Below are 23369 nucleotides of genomic sequence, written 5' to 3' on the forward strand. Positions count from 1 at the left end.
TTCCACTCTTAAGGTGATCTTGTATATGATGATTGTGTTGATATTTTCAGGTGCTTCTTCACCTATGATGATATGTGTATCACTAACTTTGTAAAATTCTTTATATTCTAGTGGAGAAACACAGAGAACAGAACCACCTTCTTTCATGAAGAAAATAGGTGACACTGAAGTATACAAAGGCATGACAGCAAAGTTTACTGCATGTGCTGCTGGCATTCCAGAACCTGATTTTGAATGGTATCGCAACAATGAGCGTCTATTTCCAAGTGATCGCATTAGAATGGAGCGAGAAGGTTCTGGACTCCTGAGACTTATTATAGACTCTGTTGATCCTGTTGACATAGGACGCTACCGTCTTAAAATTTTCAACCCCCATGGAGAAGCAAGCTGTGAAGCGGAACTTGCATTTGATTGTAAGTGGTATTTTTCTGTCATTATGAAGACAATCTGTAAGGAACAGAAAGAGTTTTGTTGTAGCTCTCTATCAGGAGTTTATTTTAGAACCTTTACAGTCAGTTCAAAAAGCTAGACAACATATTTTTATTTGCCAAATAGGCAGTTTAAATTTTTAAAGCCATTTGTTATTAAAATTGTCGGTGCAATCTTTTTAAACATCTCCAAGAATAATTATACTATAAGAAGCCTTTAGTGGGATGTTGTTGTAGAAGGCACATTGTATTATGTAATAGCACAATGAAGGTGTTAACAAAATTGAGCTGAACATTAAGTCTCATTAAAATGCGTGCAGATATATGCTATACTAATTTGAAATCTTGAGCCTTTGAAACTAGACCTGCAGAATTAACTGTATAAATGGAAAAGAGTGAATCAATTTGCTTATGTACATCATCAATGATCATAATCAGTAACATAAAACATGTAATCTTGGAGTATATGTAAAGTAGAAAAGTGTAGTAAGAAGCTGGTCTGTCAGAAATGTGAACCTTACATCTTGCAGTGCTGGTCTTCAGTGAAGTTTAGCTAGTATTTTATTGGTCCATCTATAATATTAGAGAAAACAGATAATTACATTTTTTTGGATGTTCTGTCCCATCTTTCAATATGAGTTAAAATTGTTATGCAATTGTAGACATCAAGATATAAATATATAGATAACACTAGGGCACATAACTTCTCCACATATTGAGAAATAACTTGAGGTTCCTAGCAAAAAATTCAAATATATACATCAAGTAGTCCAACAAAATTTTCACTTACAAAGGAATGGTCACACTTATCATGTCGAAATCTGTGTTGCTTTTTCTACCACTGTGAGTTAATATTGAAAAAAGTCCTTACACAATATTTTAGCCGTGAGAATAACCTGAAAGTCGTTACAAAAACTTCATGAAGTAAGACATTTGCCGGATGGTTTCAGTGCTTGTAACTGCCTATTGCACAGCCTTGGCCTCTTTTTTGCTACGATATTCTAGTGCCATCTTGGAACAAGGTGATATTATCTACGTGCTGCTCTCTTGACACAATAATGAGAGAGCTGATTCACCCAGTCACAGCGATTGTAGGGTAATTAAAATCATTGAGAAGTACAACTGATATGTTATCTACAGAATTCTTTCCAAATTGCTATGGAATAGACACAATTAAATACATGGTTTAGAACATGTCGAAATTAATTTTATTTGTTGTAACCACTGCAAAAATGCAAAATATTTAAACAATAAACATACATTTTTGTGCACCAAGAACATACAGGTAATGACAACATATGACAGTCCTACGAGCTACAGACATTATTAGACATCCTATGGTAAAACAGGGTGAGGCCTAATATAAGTAAATTTCAAGGATTGTCACAAATATTTAATCAAATTTTGAAACTATGTACAGGAAAACTGATAATATATTATTATTATTATTATTATCGTTAATTGCCCATTAACGAGAGCGTTAAAACACTATCAATATTCACAATGACAGTATGGTACATAAATTGGTACATTTCAAATTCATGGCACTTTTTTCTGTCTCTTTCTTTTCTCTTCCCAAAAACCTCTCATAAATTCACTGTGTTTCTTCTTCCTCTCTTCTGTCCACTTCTTTCCTGATTTCTTCTCTTTTGGTGTTTCTTCAAATTTCTGTTTGTTGATTTTTTCTCTGTATTTTCCTCTGTTTGATATTTCTTCTGTGGAGATGTTTAGATTTTTGAGGTCTTCCATGGTTTCCTTTACCCAGTTAGTTTTCACCTTATTCGTCACCACTATGTTAAAAATCTTCTTGGTAAGCCTATTTTCATTCATCCTACGAATGTGCCCATAGAATTTTGCCGTTCTTTTTCTGATATTATCTGTAATTGTCTCTGCCTGTTTGTACAATTCCTTTGTTGGTCTCTTTATCCAGATCCCCTGTCTTATTGCAGCATGAGAATGTTGTCACAGTGGCAGACCAGAAACTGCAGTGATCTGCACACAATAATTTTCTCTGTTAAGTTTTCTGTAAAATGCTTTCCACTGACATAAAAATTCTCTGTCTAACAGTTCAATTACAGTCATTATGCCAGGTGTAATCTGAAGCATCTCTACTTCTTTGTCAGGGTGAGCTCGAAATACAGCTTTCAATGAATCAGAACTTTTGTTAACTGACCATGAATCTAGAAGGAGAAGAGACTTGTTGCCACAGAACAGAAGAAAGCACGATGCATGAAACCATAATGTTTCATTTCCTATTTTTCCTGCCCTCGATGCATCTACCACAAGATTGTCTGTGTAGAACATTGTTCTTTTGACAAGTGCTCCAAAATGTTCAATTGATCCTTGAAAACACATACAGTTCAAGCAGCAGTGAACCATCCAGACTAATTATGGGCATTAGTGTATGAGTGTGCGGGTGCAGTCATGGACTGCGCAGTCACCTCTATATGTTTCTCCCCTTTGAATGACATTTTTCTCTTAGCACACACTTCTTTTTTGTATGAGTGTGCGGGTGCAGTCATGGACTGTGCAGTCGCCTCTGTATGTTTTTCCCCTTTGAATGACAGCCTTCTCTTAGCACACATTTCTTTTTGAAAACTAGACTGATCTGCATTGTAAATGTAAGATTCACTAAAACTAGTGATCTTATGCTTCACATTCGTAGTAAAAGCTTCTATCATGTTTGTTTGAATCACTTCATTTACAGATCTGTTCGAATCGCTTCATTTACTGATCTGTTTGAATTACTTCATTTACTTATCTGTTTCTCAATACAAATTTTGTTATTTTTCGTGCCACAATTTTATGTGAGCTTTTGAAATGACTGATCAAACTTTGAGAAGTTGTAAATTCTTCAGCACCTATTGTGATGGCAATATCTAATGGCCAATCACATAAAGTTATATCACTGACACCAAATGATTTTTGTCTGGCTTTGATAAATAGCTCATAAAACATGCATTTAACACAAAATCCAGTCGTCTCTTGTGTCATCCAGCAACTTCCTTTTTCCATCTATACAATTCACATTCAGAACAAAGAAAGTGATATTTATTTCGAGCAGTATTGACACATAGGCATTTCTTACCACTTTCATTGAGTCAATACATCACTGCTTTTTCTTTGGCTGATAGGGTAATTTCAGTTCCTGGTGTTGCTTTTGGAGATAATTGATAATTATACGTTGGCAGTATCACTTGAAGAGTCTTCACAGATACAACATTCTTCAGTTTCTTCATTGTCTGTGGATGTGCAACATGCAATATCAAATGTTTCAGTAATTTCTAGCCACATGTCTGCACTATTTACATGCTTGTGCAGAAGCTTAACTACCATTTCACACATCACATAGTCTTTACACATGTTTTCTGTTTATAGCTCCATTTGGCATCTGTTGTATATCTCCACAGCAAGCAGCAAAACGTTTACGGGGTTTGCCATCATATGTGAAGGCAGACTGAATGTTCAGCATAAAGTGGCTTCTGGAGTATAGATGTAAATGTGCAGAATATCTTTCACAACTCAAATTAGCATCAGGATGATACCTTTTTAAATATGTACCAGAAATTAAAAGAACATGCATCCCAAAGAAATAAATATTAGCTTCCTTTTTTCACCAAAACCTTGCAATGATGTTCCTCTTTAGCAAATGCTGCACTAAGATGGCTGCACTTCCCTAACATGCACGAAATGCTCACTATACCAATAGCTTGTGATTCATGATTTCCATGGGTGGTCAACCTTCACTGCAAGAGTCAAGCAAGAAAAACAGCAATTTTTGTGATTTTATGTAGGTGACTTTTAGTGCATGTTGACAGCTACAGTTTTGTGTGCAGACCTTTTTCACAAATAACTAACACAGGTAAAAAAATCAAAATGTGTTTCAGCATGACAAATCTGACCAGTCTCTAGTTAGACATTAAATTACAAATTCATGATTAATCCAGGCATGAAAAATTAAAATTGAATGAACAGACTTTCACAGATGGGCTCTAATGCCAAAATTTTGTTCGCAAGTATATCAACCACACCATACTGTTAATACTCCACCCACACACTACTTAACCACAAAGGCCTACTCCCTACTCCCCTTACGATACAATATCATTCTTCAATAAAACAGCCAAATCACATCCTCTATGAGCTTCACATTCCTTTCATCTGCACCTGAAATGAATAATATCATTCTTTACACCCTTCCAGTCTCTTCCACTATGGTCTTCCACTTGTCTCTCAACCCTATCACTTATACTATTATGTGCCTCACTCTACTGCCCCTACTTGCACCAGTCTGAGCTTTCTTTAATTCTGTATTCATAGCCCTTTCCCTGACTGTCCCCTCCTTCTCTTAGCCCTTGCTCCTCCTTCTCTCTTTCCTATACTTCTTATTCTATTTACTCCCTCCACTCACTAAAAGTTCTCATCTCAGTTTGATCTTAAGAACAAAACAGTGTACTTTCTTGTGTATAATTATTGGGTTTTAGGAAAAGAACAAATATTTTTAAGATTTCTTACTATATCCCAGTGCTTGTTAATATGCCTATCCATAATGAAGATCCATAATAGCTTATGAATGGCTATTATTATCCATTTCACTGTTAGAAACCAATATAAAAACTGCACATAACAGGGTGTAGAAAGGTGTCAGACTCGGGAAACGCTAAGGTGAAAACAGCTATAGCACAGTGGAAAGTAGTTGGAAGTGAATTAATGAAAAGAAGGTAAATGATAATGAAGGTGTGCATCAAGGAAGAAAATTCTGTAAGTATGGAAATAGGACTCACTGAAATTAGAATACCTTTTAATGAATTATTCCCATTTGCAGAATTCCAAATGGCTGCTATTAGGAGAGCTGATGATAGTGACTCAACTATTAGTGGCCTCTCAGATCTCTGATAATGTAATGAAGTGTGACATCTGCAGTAGTTACTCAAGTCCATCTGGGGTCATTTCTACTGAAGGCTTCTGAGCACAACCTTTCTATGTAACAGACTGTAGATTTGTAAATGTATAGTGTAATTTAAATTATTTTGTTTGTTATAAACTGTACAATTGTTTCAGCGCTGGATACACATCCAAAGCGTCCACTGGGCTACTTGTACACTGACTTTGATAAATATCAAAGTTCTGCAGCACCTCTTCCATTGCCAGATAAACCCATTATTTGTAGAATGAGTGACAGGAGACTGACACTGTCGTGGCGACCATCGATACCCATAGGTCCGACATTGCCAGTCACATATCGTGTTGAAATGAGTGAACAACCTGATGGAGAATGGTTTACTGCCAGAACAGGTTTGTGAAATTTAATGTCATATACTTTTGTTAATATTATAGATTAATGGTATTATTCAGTCAAGTGAACTAGTCTTCAAATCTTAATAAATTCAGAAAAATAAGTAGAGAGCATTTACAATAAAAACAAAGCAGATCAAAGAGAAAATTCTCTTACTAACAAGCATATTTGAAAACAAAAATCTGCAGAATACATTATATTGAGTATTTTGGAAGATCTGAACCTATTTCTTTTAATTTATTGCCATTTATCAAGGATAATAGTGACAATGGTTTGAGAATGCTGTTTTCAGAATAAAAAGATTTTTAACTTTGGGAAGGAAAGGAGTTCTAATAGGAAGACTTATTTTCAAAACACATTACTGTACTGTGTAGTATATTTTTCTCAGTTTTTACTGATAACTATTGTCAACAGTGTAACAAAATCTATTTGTATAGAGACTGACAAGAATATATCAGAACTCATCTACAGATCTATGCAACTAGTATTAAAAAAATAGATGAAATTAAAGTTCACAGATAAAAGATCTACAGAGTGAAATTAACACAGTATCAGTAGAGTAATTTAGTAGCATTTTTTTCAGAATTCGATTTATGCAGAATATTTCAAAATTGAGTCAGAAATAGTATTGGCATAATGGTGACATTTTGCAACAATTCCTTAAACAAGTTTTAGCAAAAGTCAACTGCTACTGTGTGTATCAATACTCCATGTCACAATGCATGATACAAGCATTCTTACAGTTACAGCAAAAGTTGACAAATGAAATATAATTACCCTCTAGTGTCTCAGCTCTCTTTCTGCAGCAAGCACTTAACAATAAAGGAGTATACCGGTTGCTTTAAGTGGTGTTAATCATTGTTGTAATAATATTTAGTGGTGGAAATAGTATTTCTACCAGATTTCATTGTTATCAGAATATTTGCAGTTTACTATTAGACAAGTATTTACTTGTGATGCTCTCATTTGTGTCTACAAAGAAGTGCTGCAAGCAGAAGCAGAATGGGTGATGATTCTTGTGATTCTGAAAATGGCATACAGGTCAAGGAATGTTCCAATGGGAGAAAATCCTGATTCAAGAAGACATTACATTGACCTGAAATGCAAAGCAAAAAAGTGTTAAAGGGAACCTGTCATTAAATGTAATCACGGATTTGAGGTTTCAGCTTCAGAAGCTAAATGTGTGAAAGAATTCAAAGCTGCTGAACTGTGCTACAAAGATATTTCCCATGTTCATCATCATGAGACATTATCAAATAAAATGGATTGAGATAAGTTTCTGTCAATTTCCTAATATTTCTTCACACCAGTGCAGAGTAGTAGATACTCAGAATGCAAAAAGGAAGAAAACAGTGACAGTGAAGTATACTATCAGAAAAAGGAACAGTGAAGTAGTGCCTGTTTGTGCTGCCAGTTTCCAAGGAGTATCTGGCATGTCAGAGAATAAGTTACTCTATTTAGCAAGCAGGCTCCATGAGTAAGGAACTTTGCCAAAGGAAAGGAGAGAAGGCAACACAACAGGAAAGGATCATAAGGAGGTCAGGAAAGGATCATAAGGAGGTAACTTTTGTCATTAAGAATGATATAAAAATATAAATGCAGAGAGGAAGCCACCATGGAAGGGGGAAAGCTATGAGAGCTTATTTGCTTTCAGATCTCACAGTCAGTAAAATGTTCAAGAGATTCTGTGAAGAAAGAAAAATTTTAGGACTGAAACAATGCTCCTTATCAAGATACAAGCACATATTTTAGAAACAATTCTATCATCTGGGGTACCTCATACTGATATAATGAAGGAAGGTAATCCAACTGTCATTAAGATTTGCTTCGACATGCAGCAGAACCAGCTTATTCCAAGCCTATAAGTAAGGTTTTCTGTGCTAGACAAATATTGATGTACAGTCCGTGCATAATAATCCATGCTAAGGAGCAAAAAAAGTAAAACATAATTTTCTACACCTGGTTGGAGACAGCTTTGCAGGACTTTCTTTCTGACTTACATAAAAAACAGCCAAAATAAAAACAGTTGTATGATGGCTATGCTTACAGTGTTCTTGTAAAAGAGCACAAAATTCAATAATATTCATCACTTCTTCCCTTTTCGTGGCCATAGCTATAAGCCTCCAGACCAAGTGGTAGAATTGAGATGTCTTACAGAGAAAAAGAAAGCATCTTGTCTCATAAAGAATATTATCATATTTTAGAAGAGCATAGTACTCTCAAAGTTCTAAACACAGGCTGGACTGTTAAAAATCTAAAATATAGTGCACAGAAAGTATTAAAATCCAAGCTACCATTCAAAATGAAAAGCCAGCAATCACAACAAAGCAAAGAAAATTATTAGTATGTTAGTAAATGATATATTCTCTGGAGATCGAGTACAAGTTGACATCCTGAGACCAAAGAAACTATGCTAGCCCTTTACCAAAACAAAATATGGCAATCAAAGAAAAGAAAAAAGATGTGTCTGCCTTGCCAAAGTATTTTGAAATTCCAGATGATGCAAAGGAGTTTTACAAAGATGTCCTAGAAAAATAATGTATAAATGTGAGTGGAAAACCTTGATAATAACAGTGTGATTGTAACTTGCAATACTTTTTGTATTATTCATTTCATTCTTCATCTGGTATTGATAACGATACAAGCTCGATGATTGTGTTAAAATAGTCAGCTCATTGCTATTCAAATAATGGAAAATCCATTGTCTATTCTGATGAAAACCTGTTTGGTTGAAAGCTACGTTTGAAAGTTCTTTTGTTGTCTCTATCTGCGACTCAATATCTCCACTATATCTTAAGTAGCAACTATCCTTTTCATAATACTATCATTTGCAATTGTTATATTATGGGGTGCTGATGACCTTGATGTTAAGTGCCCTCCTCCATAAGTCATCATCATTATATTATGTCACTGTATTTTTATTTTTTATTCTCAATAAAATCAAAAACGATAAATTTAAAAAATTCTGTAGAATGATAATATAAGCAAAAATATGCATTTTGCAACAATGGAGACATGTAATAAACACTACAGCACATAAGAAAATTAGTTGTGGAAAAAATACACAGAATTAAAGAAGCCAGTGCAACTGATACCAGCAATAAATATAAGCATTTATCGACTTCTGAAAAAGTCTGAAGTAATCACACCTTAACATACTGTTATAAAAATTAAATTTTAATACATTCCCGTAAAATGCTTTACTAATGTCAATGAGATGTAGTAATCATGTAAAAATTCAAATGCTGAAACATATCTATCTATGTGAAAATAGAAAAACTCATTTTATTAAAAACTGTGTTTATTGCTTTTATTGAGTTTTGAAAAAAAAGCTCAAAAAAGATCCTCATTTAGGAAAACAAACATTCACATCTAAATAAAAAGTTAAAAAACTGATTGTGTTTTTGTAGTTGTTGACCACATTGAAGGAACTAAATTAGAAAAATAAATTTGATTTATTGCATTTGTACACTTATGTAATACAGATACTTTCAAGGGAGAAACTTACAATGAAGCAAGTTGATTGCAATTACTAGATTAGATGATAAATGGATTTAAATAGTTTGAATCTGAAGAATGAAAATCAGCAAAAATTATAGATCACTGCCAGCAAAGGGATACCTGAATTTTTAGCATTTCCAGAAAGCACAAATTTGTAAGAGGCCTCTTTTTATCATTTAAAATTCAGTTGAAAGGAAGGAAAAAAAACACTGTTATTATCAGCACAGCAGTAAGGATACAAATAAGAAGAAGTTATTCTGAACCATGCAACTGCGTAAAGAACAATGAACTGAACATTACTACATTCAACATTTAATTAATACATATTAAACAAAATTTAGAAAATAATAAGAACATATATTTTAAGGGGGGAGGGGAATTGTAATTTTAATTTTGTCAGTGTTACATCATAATGATTTGGGAGTGAAATATGTTTTTAATTCTCTTGACTGATGTGTGAAAACTGTGTAACACTTCTGGATAGTTGAAATGTCCCAAGAGTGGTCAGATCTATAGAGAAGAATGTTTATACACAATTTAATTTGGTTACCACCCTTTAAAAATCACTTTGAACAGTAAACAGACAAAAAAAGAGAATAGCCAGCAATTTTCCTACAGCTGAAAATTCTGATGTCTTAGGCGTGTCTGTACAGCGTTCATAAGTCAGCTGTGTGGAAGTCATAGCCTTTCCTAATTTCACCTGCATGTACATCTATTCTCTGCAAGCCATCTTATGGTGTGTGGGGGAGGCTACTTCATATACCGGTGTTACTCCCCCATTTTCCTGTTCAACTCACAAATGGTTCAGGGAAAGAACAATTGCCCATAAGCCTCTGTGTGGACTTGCATCTCTCTAATTTTATCTTCAGGGTCTTTTCATGAGGAGGAAGTAGTACATTTGGTTGACTCTTCTAGGAACATATGCTCTCGGAAACTTTAACAGTAGACTACACCATGATGCAGAATGCCTGTCTTGCAGCATCTGCCTCTCAAATCTGCTGAGCATCTCCTTGAAGCTTTTGTGGTTACTAAATGAAGCTGCAATGAAATGTGTTGCTCTTCTTTGGATCTTCTGCTATGGATCCCAGAGTGATGAGCAATATTCAAGTATTGGTTGAATTAGCGTTTTGTAACCTATTTCCTTTCTTGATGGTCTACATTTCCTGTGGTTGGTTCCAGTGACACCAACCTCACACTTGCCATACCCTTGACTATGTGGTCATTTGACTCCAGATTGCTCTGTACACATTCTCCGAGATAATTTATGGAAGTAACAGCCTCCAATGATCATTCTGCAATCATATAACCATGCGATAAAGGGTTTTTCTGTCTATGTATTCCTAATATGAGTATGTTACATTTGTTTGTCTTGACCTCAATTGCCTCTCCCTACACCAAGAGTAAATCCTCCATACGTAACTGCATCGAATGCATTTTCGAAATCAAGGGTCACGACATCTCCGTGGGTGCCTGTATCTACTGCTATCATGAACAAACAGAGCAAGCTAAGTTTTGATTACTTGTTACTTTCAGACAAGATTTTTGGCCTCCAAACATGTCATAATATGCTAGCATAAAACTTGTTCCAAAATTCTACAACAGACCGAAGTCAAAGGTATAGGCCTATAGTATATGCATCTGATTGATGACTGTTTCTGAAAATGAGAATAACCAATGCTTTTTTCCAATCATTTGGAATGCTTCACTCCTCCAGAGATCTACAGTAATCTGCTGCTAGAAGAGAGACAGTTGTTTTGCATACCTGATGTAGTATTGAATTGGTATCCCATCAGATCTTTGTTTATGGTCACAATTGTAAATGTTCTGCTATCATAATATTTTTAACAGGGATATAAGACTCGTTAACTTCCCCTGAAAGAATATACACTTAAAGTCTTATTTTTGGAATGATCACAAGATGACTACAATTCAGTTTCTGGTTATCATCAGCTTCCTGAATAAATGTTTTATCTGTGAAGGTAAAAATTTCCAGAGTAAGGAAGAAAAGGCAAAACCACAGTGCAATCTAAACCAGTATCATTATGTGTTAAACACTAGAGTAATACTGAATCATGATATTTTGAAACAGCTGTGTTTTACTGTAACATTCCTTGTCATCAAAATGAAGTGATTTAGCAGAAGCAAAGTAAAGTGTGATACATACAAAAATTTGTTTCTCAATAGTCATGGTACATACTGTTATCTGAGCTGTTGTTTTGTTTGTGTTCCCAGTTTACAACAGCGTCTGCCTGCAGATTGTATTAATATTTCAGTTAGACAAATAGTATAAGTCCCGAAGTAATGAAACTGATGATAAAGTAAATACAATATAGTTTAAAATGCATGACTGACAGTCAATACTTGCTGATATTATTACTTACGCATCAGTTGACTCTTAAATAGATGCATACTTCTTGGAATTACTATATGTTGGAACACAATTTCTGTATTTGTTTTCAATATTTCAGTAAATATAGAGTTGCATAATTTCAAAAATTTTAATTCTCAGGTAACATACGTGGCAGACTAAAACTTGTTTGTCAATCTATTTTAGGTATTATTGGGTGTGCTTGTGACATTCACAATTTGCAACCATTCCAAGATTATAAATTCAGAATTCGGGTGGAGAACAGATATGGCATCAGTGATCCTTCACCATATGCCGTAACTTACAGGTATGATGAGTAGTTGTGCAGGTGACAGAAGCTGAAAATCTCTACAGAAAATTCAGTGGTCATCTAAGCGAATTTTTAAAGTTTTACATTTAGTTATTACAAATAAAAACATAAAATTTAGGACACATAAATGATATTATTGTCATTCATGTATGACCTTGAAGTTTCTTTTATTGTAGTGTACATCAAGATAAAGTTCAGCAGCATTTGAAGTAATAGTTATAGTTACACATGCTTAAAATTTGAAAGATGTGCTTACAGTATAAAAAAATAGTATCAGTTTTGGTCACAATATCCGTATTAAATTATATTTGAGTGTAATGATGAAAGGAGGTAAGTTACACTTAAAGCACTGCTGCTCCAACCTTGGCAATAGCTTATGTTTGCTTTCTCATTTCCTTTGCCTGTTTCCATGCCAACCACAATCCTGAATAACTAATAGGATACATTAAATGCATATTCTTCCTCGTTGTGTCATTTTATTAATTGATTTAATTATTAAAGGAGATTGATGCATAGTAGATTTGTTATCATTCAAGCAACTTTTAGACTTTTGTGTAAGAGTGTGAAACAAAATATAAATGTCACAGTGTAAAATTTCTAAATGAAATTGCAAACATATAAGTAAAGTACAGTAATTTTCTGCTGTAGATGTAATTATTAGCAATAATAATCACAAAACATAGAACATTTGAGATTTACAAAGGAGCATGCACTTTTTGCTGTTGTAATCTTTTTTAAAATTTTTGTGCTGTAGAGTGCTTGGAGTAGAGTTTAACAATATATTGTTAGCAATGGTAGAAGCACAAAAGACATATACTTGCTGTATATCGTTGTGAGTTGTATTCTTGCATTATTTCTGTTATGTATATCTGCTGTAATGCAGGAAATTCCTAATGGAATATTATTATATCTGTAGATACTGCTAATTCTTGAGTTGTAACTGCTTCAAGATACTCAAAGATCTACTGTGTGACACTGCATTTAGCTCTTTTCTCAGTAACATTGCTTCTTTCTTTAACTATTATTTATCTAGTTGCTGTATACTCTATGTGATGTCTTTCATTTGTGTAAAAAATTTAACATTATTATACATAATGTACATTTCAACAAAAATGATTTGTATGCAGATGGATAAAACTAGGTTAATACTGCAAACTACCATTTTTGCTTTGTCAGCTAGTATGTAGTTAAAAGCTGCCTGTAGCAGTTATTGAGAAACCAATTCATGCTGTTGTATTTATTTTTTAGTTGTTCTTATGTTTTTTTGAATATGTCATAATTACAGAAAGAAACACTGTAACTGCAAAGTTATCATTGAATTCATTTAGTAACCAAGTGGTATTTTGAAATACCGTATGTGAAATAAAGTAAAGTGTATGAAGACTAGCATTCCATAGAAGCTCTCTTGAAAGACAAAATTTAAGATATACTGTGGGGCAACAGTCATTGATAAATATTGTACTTCATCTATCATTCTGAGAGAGTTTTGGGAGAAACTAAAACTTATGTAAACTCTTCTGTGTTAAGAAAAGTGAAAATCATTTGTAGAAAATGTAAATTTGACCTCAGTTTACACTTGTATGTCATCTCTACTACATTACAAAACTGACTGAATGGTCAGATGACGTCTGCAAATATGATGTGTTGAAAATTATTCATACAGATAAGTAATTCTCTATGTACTTAAACACACATGGCAACTGCTGTATTTTGCCCCCAAAAGTCTTGCTTCAAGATGTTATATGTTACCTGTCATTGGTTTTTGTCTGTCACTGTGTTGTATTTGTGGCTGTCAAGTGTGTTACATGTGAAGAAAAGGCTTATACATAGCTTTATAAACTGAGTTATCATGTTTATAAAATCCTTAAGTAATTTGTATATGCCAACATATATAAAATTGTTTCTTAAGTAGATTAAAATATGTATCCCAAGGAGAGTCATAAACTGTAAGTTAGATAGCTTCAAAGCAGCTGTATGGTGTGTTACAACATGTAATTGAAGTTCAGGTGAATGTAAACTTATTAGCTAATAAACTTGAAAACTTTTACTGCTGATTGTTTTTCCCAGAGCACGTCTTGAACCGGAACCCCCGAAGTTCTTCCCATACTTGGAGCCGGGAATCGACTTCCGTCCTGAGACGTCCCCCTACTTTCCAAAGGACTTTGACATTGAGAAGCCACCGCATGATGGATATGCTCAAGCCCCAAGGTGCGACAAAAAGCCTGTAATAAAGAGCACATTTCTGTAGACACGTAATGTGACCATTTGTAAAAGACTCAATAGCTCTTCACTCATATCTCATATAAAAGATCTCACACAACACACATTATTGCAATAAGAGGAACAAATAATTATTAAATGTTCTCTTGCATGGTAAAAGTCCAATCAAGAAAATATACACAGCTCTAGAACATACATATGAAATATTTCACAAAGATTTCAGTATTGTAGATTTGTCTCTTCGTGCTCTGGTATAACACTAATGGTTTAACAGTATTATTATTTGGTTATACTCTTTCACGTGAAGAAAATTAAATTGAAAGTGATATCTGCAGACTCACATAAGTCAAGAAATAAATTTATTCTATTAGAGAGCTCCAGCACCACAGAAAAGATTTAATAGTGCTCTTGATTGTTGGGACTAACAAATTAATTATTTGTTCCTTAATGTTTGATTTTTGTAGTTGTAAATATGCATAATTTTTTTGCTTTTATCAATCATTTTGATTTTTGTGCATATTTTGAATTTACTTTTTCATTTTTATCTTTTGGTTTTGTGTTTTTGTTCACTTTCAGCCTTTATCAACAGCTGTATGCAATAACATACCCTGGTTATTTCAGGAGTAAATATATCATATCACTCTACTTATATAGAGCTAGGATTTTTTGAAGAAGTGTAACATACCGCTGTATATAAACTTTAATATCTCCCCACATATGTATTTAATATGACAGACATGATATGAAAGGGTTGGACCAATGTCAGTAGTACTCCACAGCATTCAATTTTTTTAAAAAAAATATTGAACAGCAGTCCTTTATTTCAGAAATCTTGGTCTGATATTTAAAATTCCCTATCCTTCTATTGGACCTACAGTGTTACTATGCTGAACCAAATCATATGCTATTATCTTGATTATAGTTCTTTTGTCCATTTTTTATTGTCATACACTAACATTTTTGTAACTAGATGTAAAAAAAAAAAATCAGCTAAACATGCTCAGATGAGCTATTAGAGTATTTACATTCAGCTGGATCATCATCATTGAAGAGAACTAGTGGTCAGTCTGTCTGTAAATTCTCCATTCCAATTTTCTTAATAATCATTCACACTAATTTTCTCTGTGATTGTTTTGGAAGATAGTTTTAACTCTATTACTTGCAGCAAAATAATTATGTCTGATTTAATATACATTTTCAACGAACAAAATTAGAAAAGGCAGTGACTCTTTTCCCGGACTGATGGGTGTGTGACAAGGAGGAGGAAAGGACTATAGAAAATACTGCGAGACAGGAGATGGTTGTACTAGTGGCTGTCATTGACAGTGGCAAAATTAGGATTAATTATATTAACAATAGCAAAGCTGCTGATTTGCAGCTTGAGTAGGAAAGAAAGAGATACAAGGGAAAAGGCCTTGCAATGTGGAAGTGACAGAGTAATGGAGTAGAAAGAGTGTGGAAAGGGGGACGTGACAATTGAAATTTGTAAAAGTTTAGGCCAAGGGAATTGTAAAAATATAATATGTGCTTGAAGAACAGTTTCTTGTATAGTGCAGAGGAGTTCTTGCTGGGCAGGAGGACCAAATGGTGTAGATATTGAAGGAGGTGCCATTATTTTTGTTTGCCTCTTCTGCAATATAGTGACTGAATATTCAGTTAGCCAAGGTCTGGCAATGGCCAGTCATGTGGATAAACTGCTGGTTAGTGGTCATAGCCACATAGATTGTTGCACAATAACTGCAACACAGCTGATATGTGACATGGCGATTTCCACATGTGGCACTAACTTTGACTGAGTAGGAAGTGCCACTTGGAAATGCAGTAGGAGGTAATAGATCATTACATAGGTCAGGTTTCGCACCTGAGTCAATCAAAGATAAATGACTTGTGGATGTAGGGCTGGAAACAGTAAGGGTTTATGGATAGACTAGGATATTGCATAGGTGCAGTGGATGACCCAAGTTCTGTGTTACGGGAAGACTGGAAGATTTTGTGTAAAATATCATTGATCTTAGATGACATGAGGCAATCACAGATTGGCAAAGAATGTGGTTATGTTTTCCAAGACATTGGTGTTTTGAGGAGGGCGAAAAAGGGGGGAGGGGGGTACTGCTTGGGACTGGGGACTGGTTCATGGTGGCAATGAGTTTTTCGTATCATGAGAAGAAATAGGATGGGAAATCTGTTTGTGAACCAATGAGAGAGGATATTTCCTGCTGTAAAGACTAATTTGCACTGTACAATTTTCATACGATTAAAATCACTATACCATTTGCAACTGGAATCATGATCATTCATTTGTCTAGAAAGAATTTCTTGCTAACTAACAGTGAAATTTATTTGTATTGCACTTGATCAGGAGGGGGAGGGAGGGGGGGGGGTACACTGGTTCTCACATTCTTATAACAACATAAAGATATTGTGTTTTAAATCACAGAAACCTCAAAAGCATGTTCCTATATAATCCAGCTTTCCAGCTTTGCATGTATGTAATGATAACTTGGATGCTTGAATTAACTTTTTTATTTCATGAATTATCATTATAGTGTAACGATTTTTCCTCTTCCAAAGACTGGTTTTAATACATTAATTCTTCAGCTTTATTCAGTGACAGTGTTGTGTCATATTGATGTTGCTGTAACTTCACCAACAAAATTGTTAAAATGTGTGTGCTGTGCTAGGCTATCAAATCTTAACTTTTCACTTGATATTTGTTGAAACAATTTGAAATCTCAGAGTTGAAATCCTGTTTCTGTTGTTGAGATACAGGGTTCAAATTGCTTACATTTTCTCCTTTGTGTATTTTCATAGCAGTGCTTATGATACAAACCATTATAATTTCAGTAGCTCCATCTTCCAGTTTTTCACATTTTTGTATTTCACATTTGATACATTGTAAGATAATTCTTATTTCTTTTCAGAGATTCAATATCTGCACTCTGTATTCACCATAAAGCACTCTTGTTGCCTCCTAGCTTATATAGGGTGTCCCATTTATCTTGGCCACCATAAATAACTGTTTGTCCAGATGAAAATTACAAAATTTGCATTGGGATAAAAAACTCAAATGTGCTCAAAGTGGTGACCCTGGTTGCTGATACATGTGTGTACTCATTCAATGAAAGAATTATTTACTGCTTCCAGTGTTGCCTGCTGAAGGGAATTACAAGCAAGCATGATACGTTCCTGCATGTCCTCTGGAGTTGTTGGAATATTGTGATAACAACATCTTTAATGCATCCCCAAAGAAAAAAGTCCAGAGGATTTAAATCAGGAGACCTAGCAGGCCAAGTAACTGTTCCTCCTTGACCAATTCATCTGGCAGGATAGCTTCGGTTCAGAACACTAAGTGCACACAAGGCATTATGTGCTGGACATCCACCATGTTGATATCACATAAGGATTCTGGTTCTTAGCGGCACTTCATTCAACAGAGGAGGAAGAATTTATCTGAAGTAGTTGGCATACGCTGTGCCATTTAGACTACCATTGATGAAATAAGGGCCAATAGTTGTAGTGCCAAGCATCGCACAGCAGACATTAACTCTCTGTTGATGCTGATGTTCCACCTGTCTGAGCCATTGTGGGTTGTCACTGGACCAATAATGCATGTTCCTTGTATTTACCTGTCCTTTGTTTGAGAAGGAACATTCATTAGTAAATAGAACATTGGAGAAGAAGTTCAGGTTGGCAAGGATTTGCTGCTGTGCCCACTGACAGAACTGTACACGATTCTGGAAATCATTCCCATGCAATTTTTCATGTAGGTGTACATGGTAAGGATGGAACCGGTGATGTGTAAGAATATGATGTACAGTGGTTTTAGGAATGCCAATCTGGTGTTCAAGCTCTGGTATGCTCACATGTGGATTCATAGCAACGGAAGAGAAAACAGTAACTTCGGCAGCTTCGACTGTGCGAGTGCTACGACAATTGCGTTGTCGTGGGTTGAAACTTCCTGCTTCCTGAGCTGTTGCAACAAGATGAGAAAACATCCATTGGGGAGGTGGGTTCTCATCCGGATATCACTCTCTGTTCCGTTCCGCTGCCTGTGTAACATTTCGCCTGCCTTCAACGACAACAATAAAAGAAACAAAACTGGACATGGTTGTCTCACTGGGAATTCCGCGATCGTTCATGAAATAAAATATGGCGTTTCAGTCTTCGATTGCTATTCTTTAAAAAAAAAATAAAAAGTAAATAAAAAGAATAGCGATCGAAGACTGAAACGCCATATTTTAATAAAAGAAATGTTATATTGATGTAGATTGTAGGAAGGACAGCCTTTACTGTATGCCTACTGTACACAACAGTATTTAAAAGGACTAAACTACTGTACTAAATGTACGCATACACAAGAAAACAGTACTGCAATTACTGTTCTTACATTTCCCATAGATGAGTATCATTTTACCTTTTCTTCGTTGGTGTACATTCTACTCGCACAACTCTTCAACTGACGATAGTTGATGAAATGACGGGTGTGTATTCTACTTATGTTTATATTTGTCATCTGTCAACGCCAGCATGTGGATGTGTTCCATAACCCCGAGTACATGCACTAAGCCATGGGAATGTCAACATCAAAGTTGTGTTATATAATTAATAACTTTCAGTCAATGGTACACTGTGATACATTTTTGAATAGGTATTTAGGAGAGAAAATGAATTACCGAATGAAAAATACAGGGTGCCATTTAAAAAAGTCATACCGCTGTTCATATCTTTGTAAAAGCTACAATGAAGGCAATCATGCTGATTGATGTCCCCCTGATGGCTAAAGAACATTTGCTTGAAACATTTTGTAGTTTGCATCTGGTGAAACAGTTATTTAGGTTGGAGGTTGGTCAAGATAAGTAGGACACCCTGTATATCGAGTTAAGTATGTTAAGAGAATAATTGTTCTATAGAACTTTATTCTAGCATCTAGTCTGATGCATTCTGTATTATATAGTGATACCACATGTATGCCCACATCAGAAAAGTTTAGTCTCTGGTTCATTATTTCTATTGGTTAGTAATCCAAGTAGATGGGTAATTATAAATGATCTGAAAACAAGTTATATAAATCTGCATATTTTAGACTGAATCTAGCCCCGAAGGCTGTTCCTTTTGTCCTATATTTTCAAAACTCTTGCCGGTGTCAGTTGTGATACTTGTATCCATGCACTTTGTTTATGGTCATTATAATATTATTAGGATAACTATTACTTATTATTGTTGGCAAAAGCTAAGTCCTATGAAAAAATATAGAGTATTTAGATAAATTTTATGAAGGCTATGGTTGTATAAAATTCCAGTCTTTTTTTACATAACCTCTTGTATTATATGAGGTATGTCCACAAAGTAAGTTCCATTTGGTTATATAAAACAAACATGTACAGATACAGAAAAAATATTTATTGTACAAAAATCTACAACTTTTAAACTACTTTTCTACATAGCTTCCAAAATTTTGTAGGCATTTGTGATAGTGTGGCACATGGTTTTGTATGCCTTCTTCATAGAAGGTTGCCGCCTGTGTATTCAACCATGTGATAAAATGTTCTTTCAGCTCATCATCATCGTTGAAGTGTTGACCACCAAGGACAGATTTTAGGTGTAAGAAGAGATGAAAGTCACTAGGAGAGAGGTCCGGGCTGTACGGAGGATGATAAAACGTGTCCCAGTGAAATTCCTGTAAGAGTTGTTTGGTCACATTCGCCATGTGAGATCACGCATTATCGTGGAAAAAAACAACACCTTTTGACAGCAATCCTCGGTGCTTGTTCTGTATTGCATGAGGCAATTTCTTAATGGTCTCACAGTAACCGTGGGCACTGATTGTTTGGCCTCACAGTAAGAAATCAATCAGCAAAATGCCTTTTCTGTCCCAAAAAATGGTGCACATGACTTTTTAAGGTGTCAAGATTTGCTTAGGCTTGACCTTTGTTGGGGATAAAGTGTGCCTCCATTCCATCGATTGCCATTTTGTTTCAGGGGCATCGTAGGATACCCAGGTTTCATCCCTGTGACTAACTGAGAAAGAAAACCATCACCTTATTCATTGTGGCGTGTCGAAAATTGAAGTGCACCATCCATCTGTTGTTTTTTGTATTGTTCAGTAAGAATTTTGGGTACCCAACATGAGCAAAGCTTTTGAAATTTCAGTTTTTCAGTAACAATTTCATGAATTAGTGATCGTGAGAGTTGCGGAACTTCCATAGCAATGGCACTAAATGTAAATTTGTGGTTGTGCTTAATCTTCTCTTCAATTGTGTGAACCAGTTCATCAGTGACCACAGACGGGCGTCCACTTTGTTCTTCATCGTGCACTTGATCACGTCCTTGGTTGAACAGTCTGACCCATCCTCTAACCATTGAATCACTCATAGCATTTTGTCCATGAACCTTGCAGATTTGTTGATGAGTTTCCTTTGGTTTAACTTTCTTTGCATTTAGGAAATGAATCACAGATCTGATTTCACACACAGTGGCATTTTGAATTGCAGCTGACGTTATAAAGAAGCAGTACAAAGCAAACGTTGGAGCAGTGATCTGAAAATGGCATACATATCTTCTTCTTGAGTCAGAGTAACTGCTGTACATGCTCAGAACTGCAATCGTAGCAGTGCCATGGATAGAAATAGAAATGGAACTTACTTTTTGGATGACCCTCGTATACCATTTTCAGTTTCCAATGTACTCCTCTTCCAGTCATTATTTCTAAAATTAATTTGATTCACTTGTTTCATAATGTAGTCCATGATGGAGTAACAACAATATGGAAAGGATAGATTAGTGGCAGACAGGCACAATGAAGAAGATGTAACAAATATTCAGCTTCTGCACAAAGTCCTTCATCTGAAGTAGAAAACACACACACATTCACACAAGCACAATTTACACACACATACAAGACTACTTCTTCAACAATGTAGCTGTTACCGGTAGGTGGGGTACAGAAGAGGCCTGGGTTGAAGAAGGTAAATGATACCAGGGTAGGGGTGGGAGAAGAATTACTGCTACCTGTAGAAGCATGCAACGGCATGTTGAAGACATGATAGGGCTGCTAGGTGCAGTATTTGGAGGCTGTGCTGGAGGGAGGAGGAAGGTTTGGGGGAAAAGAAGAGATGACAAAAGTAGAGAAGGCGAAAGTGCAAATGCATTGGTGGGATAGAAGGCATGTGTAGTACTGGAGATGGAGCAGGGAAGTGGTAGGCAGGTGGAGGACAGAAGCTGTTGAAGGTTGAGGCCAAGGAGTTACGAGAATGAAGGATATGTTGCAGGGAGAGCTCTCACCTGTGCAGTTCACAAAAATTGGTGGGAAAGGCAGTGGCCATTCATGCAGATAGACAGCTTGTCAGTTGTCATGGCCATGTTAAATGCTGCATAGTGGTAGCAGTTAAGTTGGTAGATCACATGGCATGTATCACATGTGGTGCTGTCTTTAATGTGCTTGGTGTAGATGGTATGGGACAGGTCTTTCATCTAGGTCTATTGAAGAGATAGAAGCCATGAGGCAAGTGGTTGGGATAGGTGTGGAGTAGGGATAGACAAAAATATTGTTTAGGTAGGGTGGGCAATGGAATACCAGTGTGTGTGTATGGGGGTGGGGGCAGATATTTTTAATTTAAGAGCGCAATGAAATAAAATGAAATGATTGTTTGGCATTGTTGGCAGGGAGGTCTGAGTCAGGTTCGGCCACCAAGTGTAAGTCTTATTTCAGTGAGCACCCCATCAGGTGACCTGCGGCCGATGATGAGGATGAAATAATGATGAGGACAACACAACACCCAGTCCTCGAGTGGAGAAAATCTCCAACCCAGCTGGGAATCAAACCTGGGCCCAGTGCATGGGAGGCAAGCACATTACTACCCAGTTAAGCAGGTCGACTAAGAGCACAATGATAGGATGTCAATAACTTAGTGGAGAATGTGATTCTGTTGGTCCTGGATGGTACTGAGTTACAAGAGGAATGTTCATTTTTGGCCGGATAGTGGGTATGTGGAGATGATAGATGAGTGGGGAGACAAGGCCCTGGACAAGTTTAAGAGGCTTATTTTGGTCTGTGAAGGCATTGGTGAGACTCATGGCATATTTGTAGAGGGACTACTTGTCAATACAGATGTGGCAACTTCTTGTATGGAATAGATGGCAGCTGTCAAAGTGGAGATATTGTTGGTGGTTGGTAGGCTTTATTTTGACAGGGGTAGTGATGTAGCTGTCCTTGAGGTAGAGGTTGACATTGAGGAAATGACTTTTGGGCTGAGGAGTACCAGGTGAAGCAAATGGGGGAGCAAGTTTGAGATTTTGGAGGAATGTGGCTAGGATGTGTTCACCTTTGGTCCAGATCGTGAATATGTCATAAGTGAATCTGCATCAGGAGAGGAGTTTGGTACTCTAGGTGATTAGGAAGGACTCCTCTCAGTAGCCAATGAATTAGTCACCATACGATGGTGCCATGGGGTGCCTTTGGTATACTGCAGATTTGTTTGCAGGTGATGCCTTCAGAGGTGAAATAATTGTATGTGAGGATTTAGCTGGTCATGATGACCAGGAAGATGGTTGTAGGATTGCAGTCAGTCAGGTGTTTGGAACAGTGGTGTTCACTAGCAGCAAGCTCATGGTCATTGGGTGTGTTAGTGAAGAGGGAGCTGACACTGACAGCTTCAACTAAGGCAGCAGGTGGTAAAGAACCAGGAACTGTGAAGTCACTGTAGGGAATGGTTGGTGTCTTTTATATAGAAGGGTATGTTACAGGTGGTAGACTGAAGCTTGTTGATCCTCAAGGACAGTGATACTCTTTGTGGGTGGCACAGGGCGAGCCACAATATTGCGTCCTGTGTGGTTGGGTTATTTGCTTCAGGAAGCATGTGGGAAGTTGGCGTGCAAAAAGTGATTGAGGTAAGAAGAGAGAGAGACTCAAGAAAGAGACTCTGGGAGGACCTAAGGATGTAAGGAGGGACTGGAGGACCAGGTGAATTTCTGGAACAGAGTCACCAGGCAGAGTTTGTTGATGGACACATCTGACAGCTGGCATAGTACCTCCACCAGTTACTTGCTGCAGTTCATTAGCACAATAGTGGAGCCTCTATTGCCAGGTAGGATTATAAGGTCTGATCAGTTTTTATGTGGTGGATTATACAGGTGGGAATTCTCCATGCAACATATCCTTTGTTTCCCTAATGCCCCTGGCTTCAACCTTCGATAGCTCCTGACCTCCACCTGCCTACCACTTCCCTCCTTCCACTCCAGAACTAGACA

The 23369-nt window shown here is 36.2% G+C and overlaps 1 protein-coding gene across 1 annotated transcript in view; it reads left to right on the forward strand.

Annotated features, from left to right (window-relative positions):
* The window catches only part of LOC126162232 (obscurin), a 720647-nt gene that overhangs the window by 541013 nt on the left and 156265 nt on the right, over positions 1–23369 (forward strand). Inside the window, exons 40-43 of the mRNA XM_049918601.1 lie at positions 112–413; positions 5490–5723; positions 11780–11900; positions 13971–14111. Coding sequence (XP_049774558.1) covers positions 112–413; positions 5490–5723; positions 11780–11900; positions 13971–14111 — 798 coding nt within the window. The remainder of the gene's footprint in view (positions 1–111; positions 414–5489; positions 5724–11779; positions 11901–13970; positions 14112–23369) is intronic.

This window comes from Schistocerca cancellata, chromosome 2, assembly GCF_023864275.1.
Source record: "Schistocerca cancellata isolate TAMUIC-IGC-003103 chromosome 2, iqSchCanc2.1, whole genome shotgun sequence".
In the NCBI taxonomy this organism is placed as follows: domain Eukaryota; kingdom Metazoa; phylum Arthropoda; class Insecta; order Orthoptera; family Acrididae; genus Schistocerca; species Schistocerca cancellata.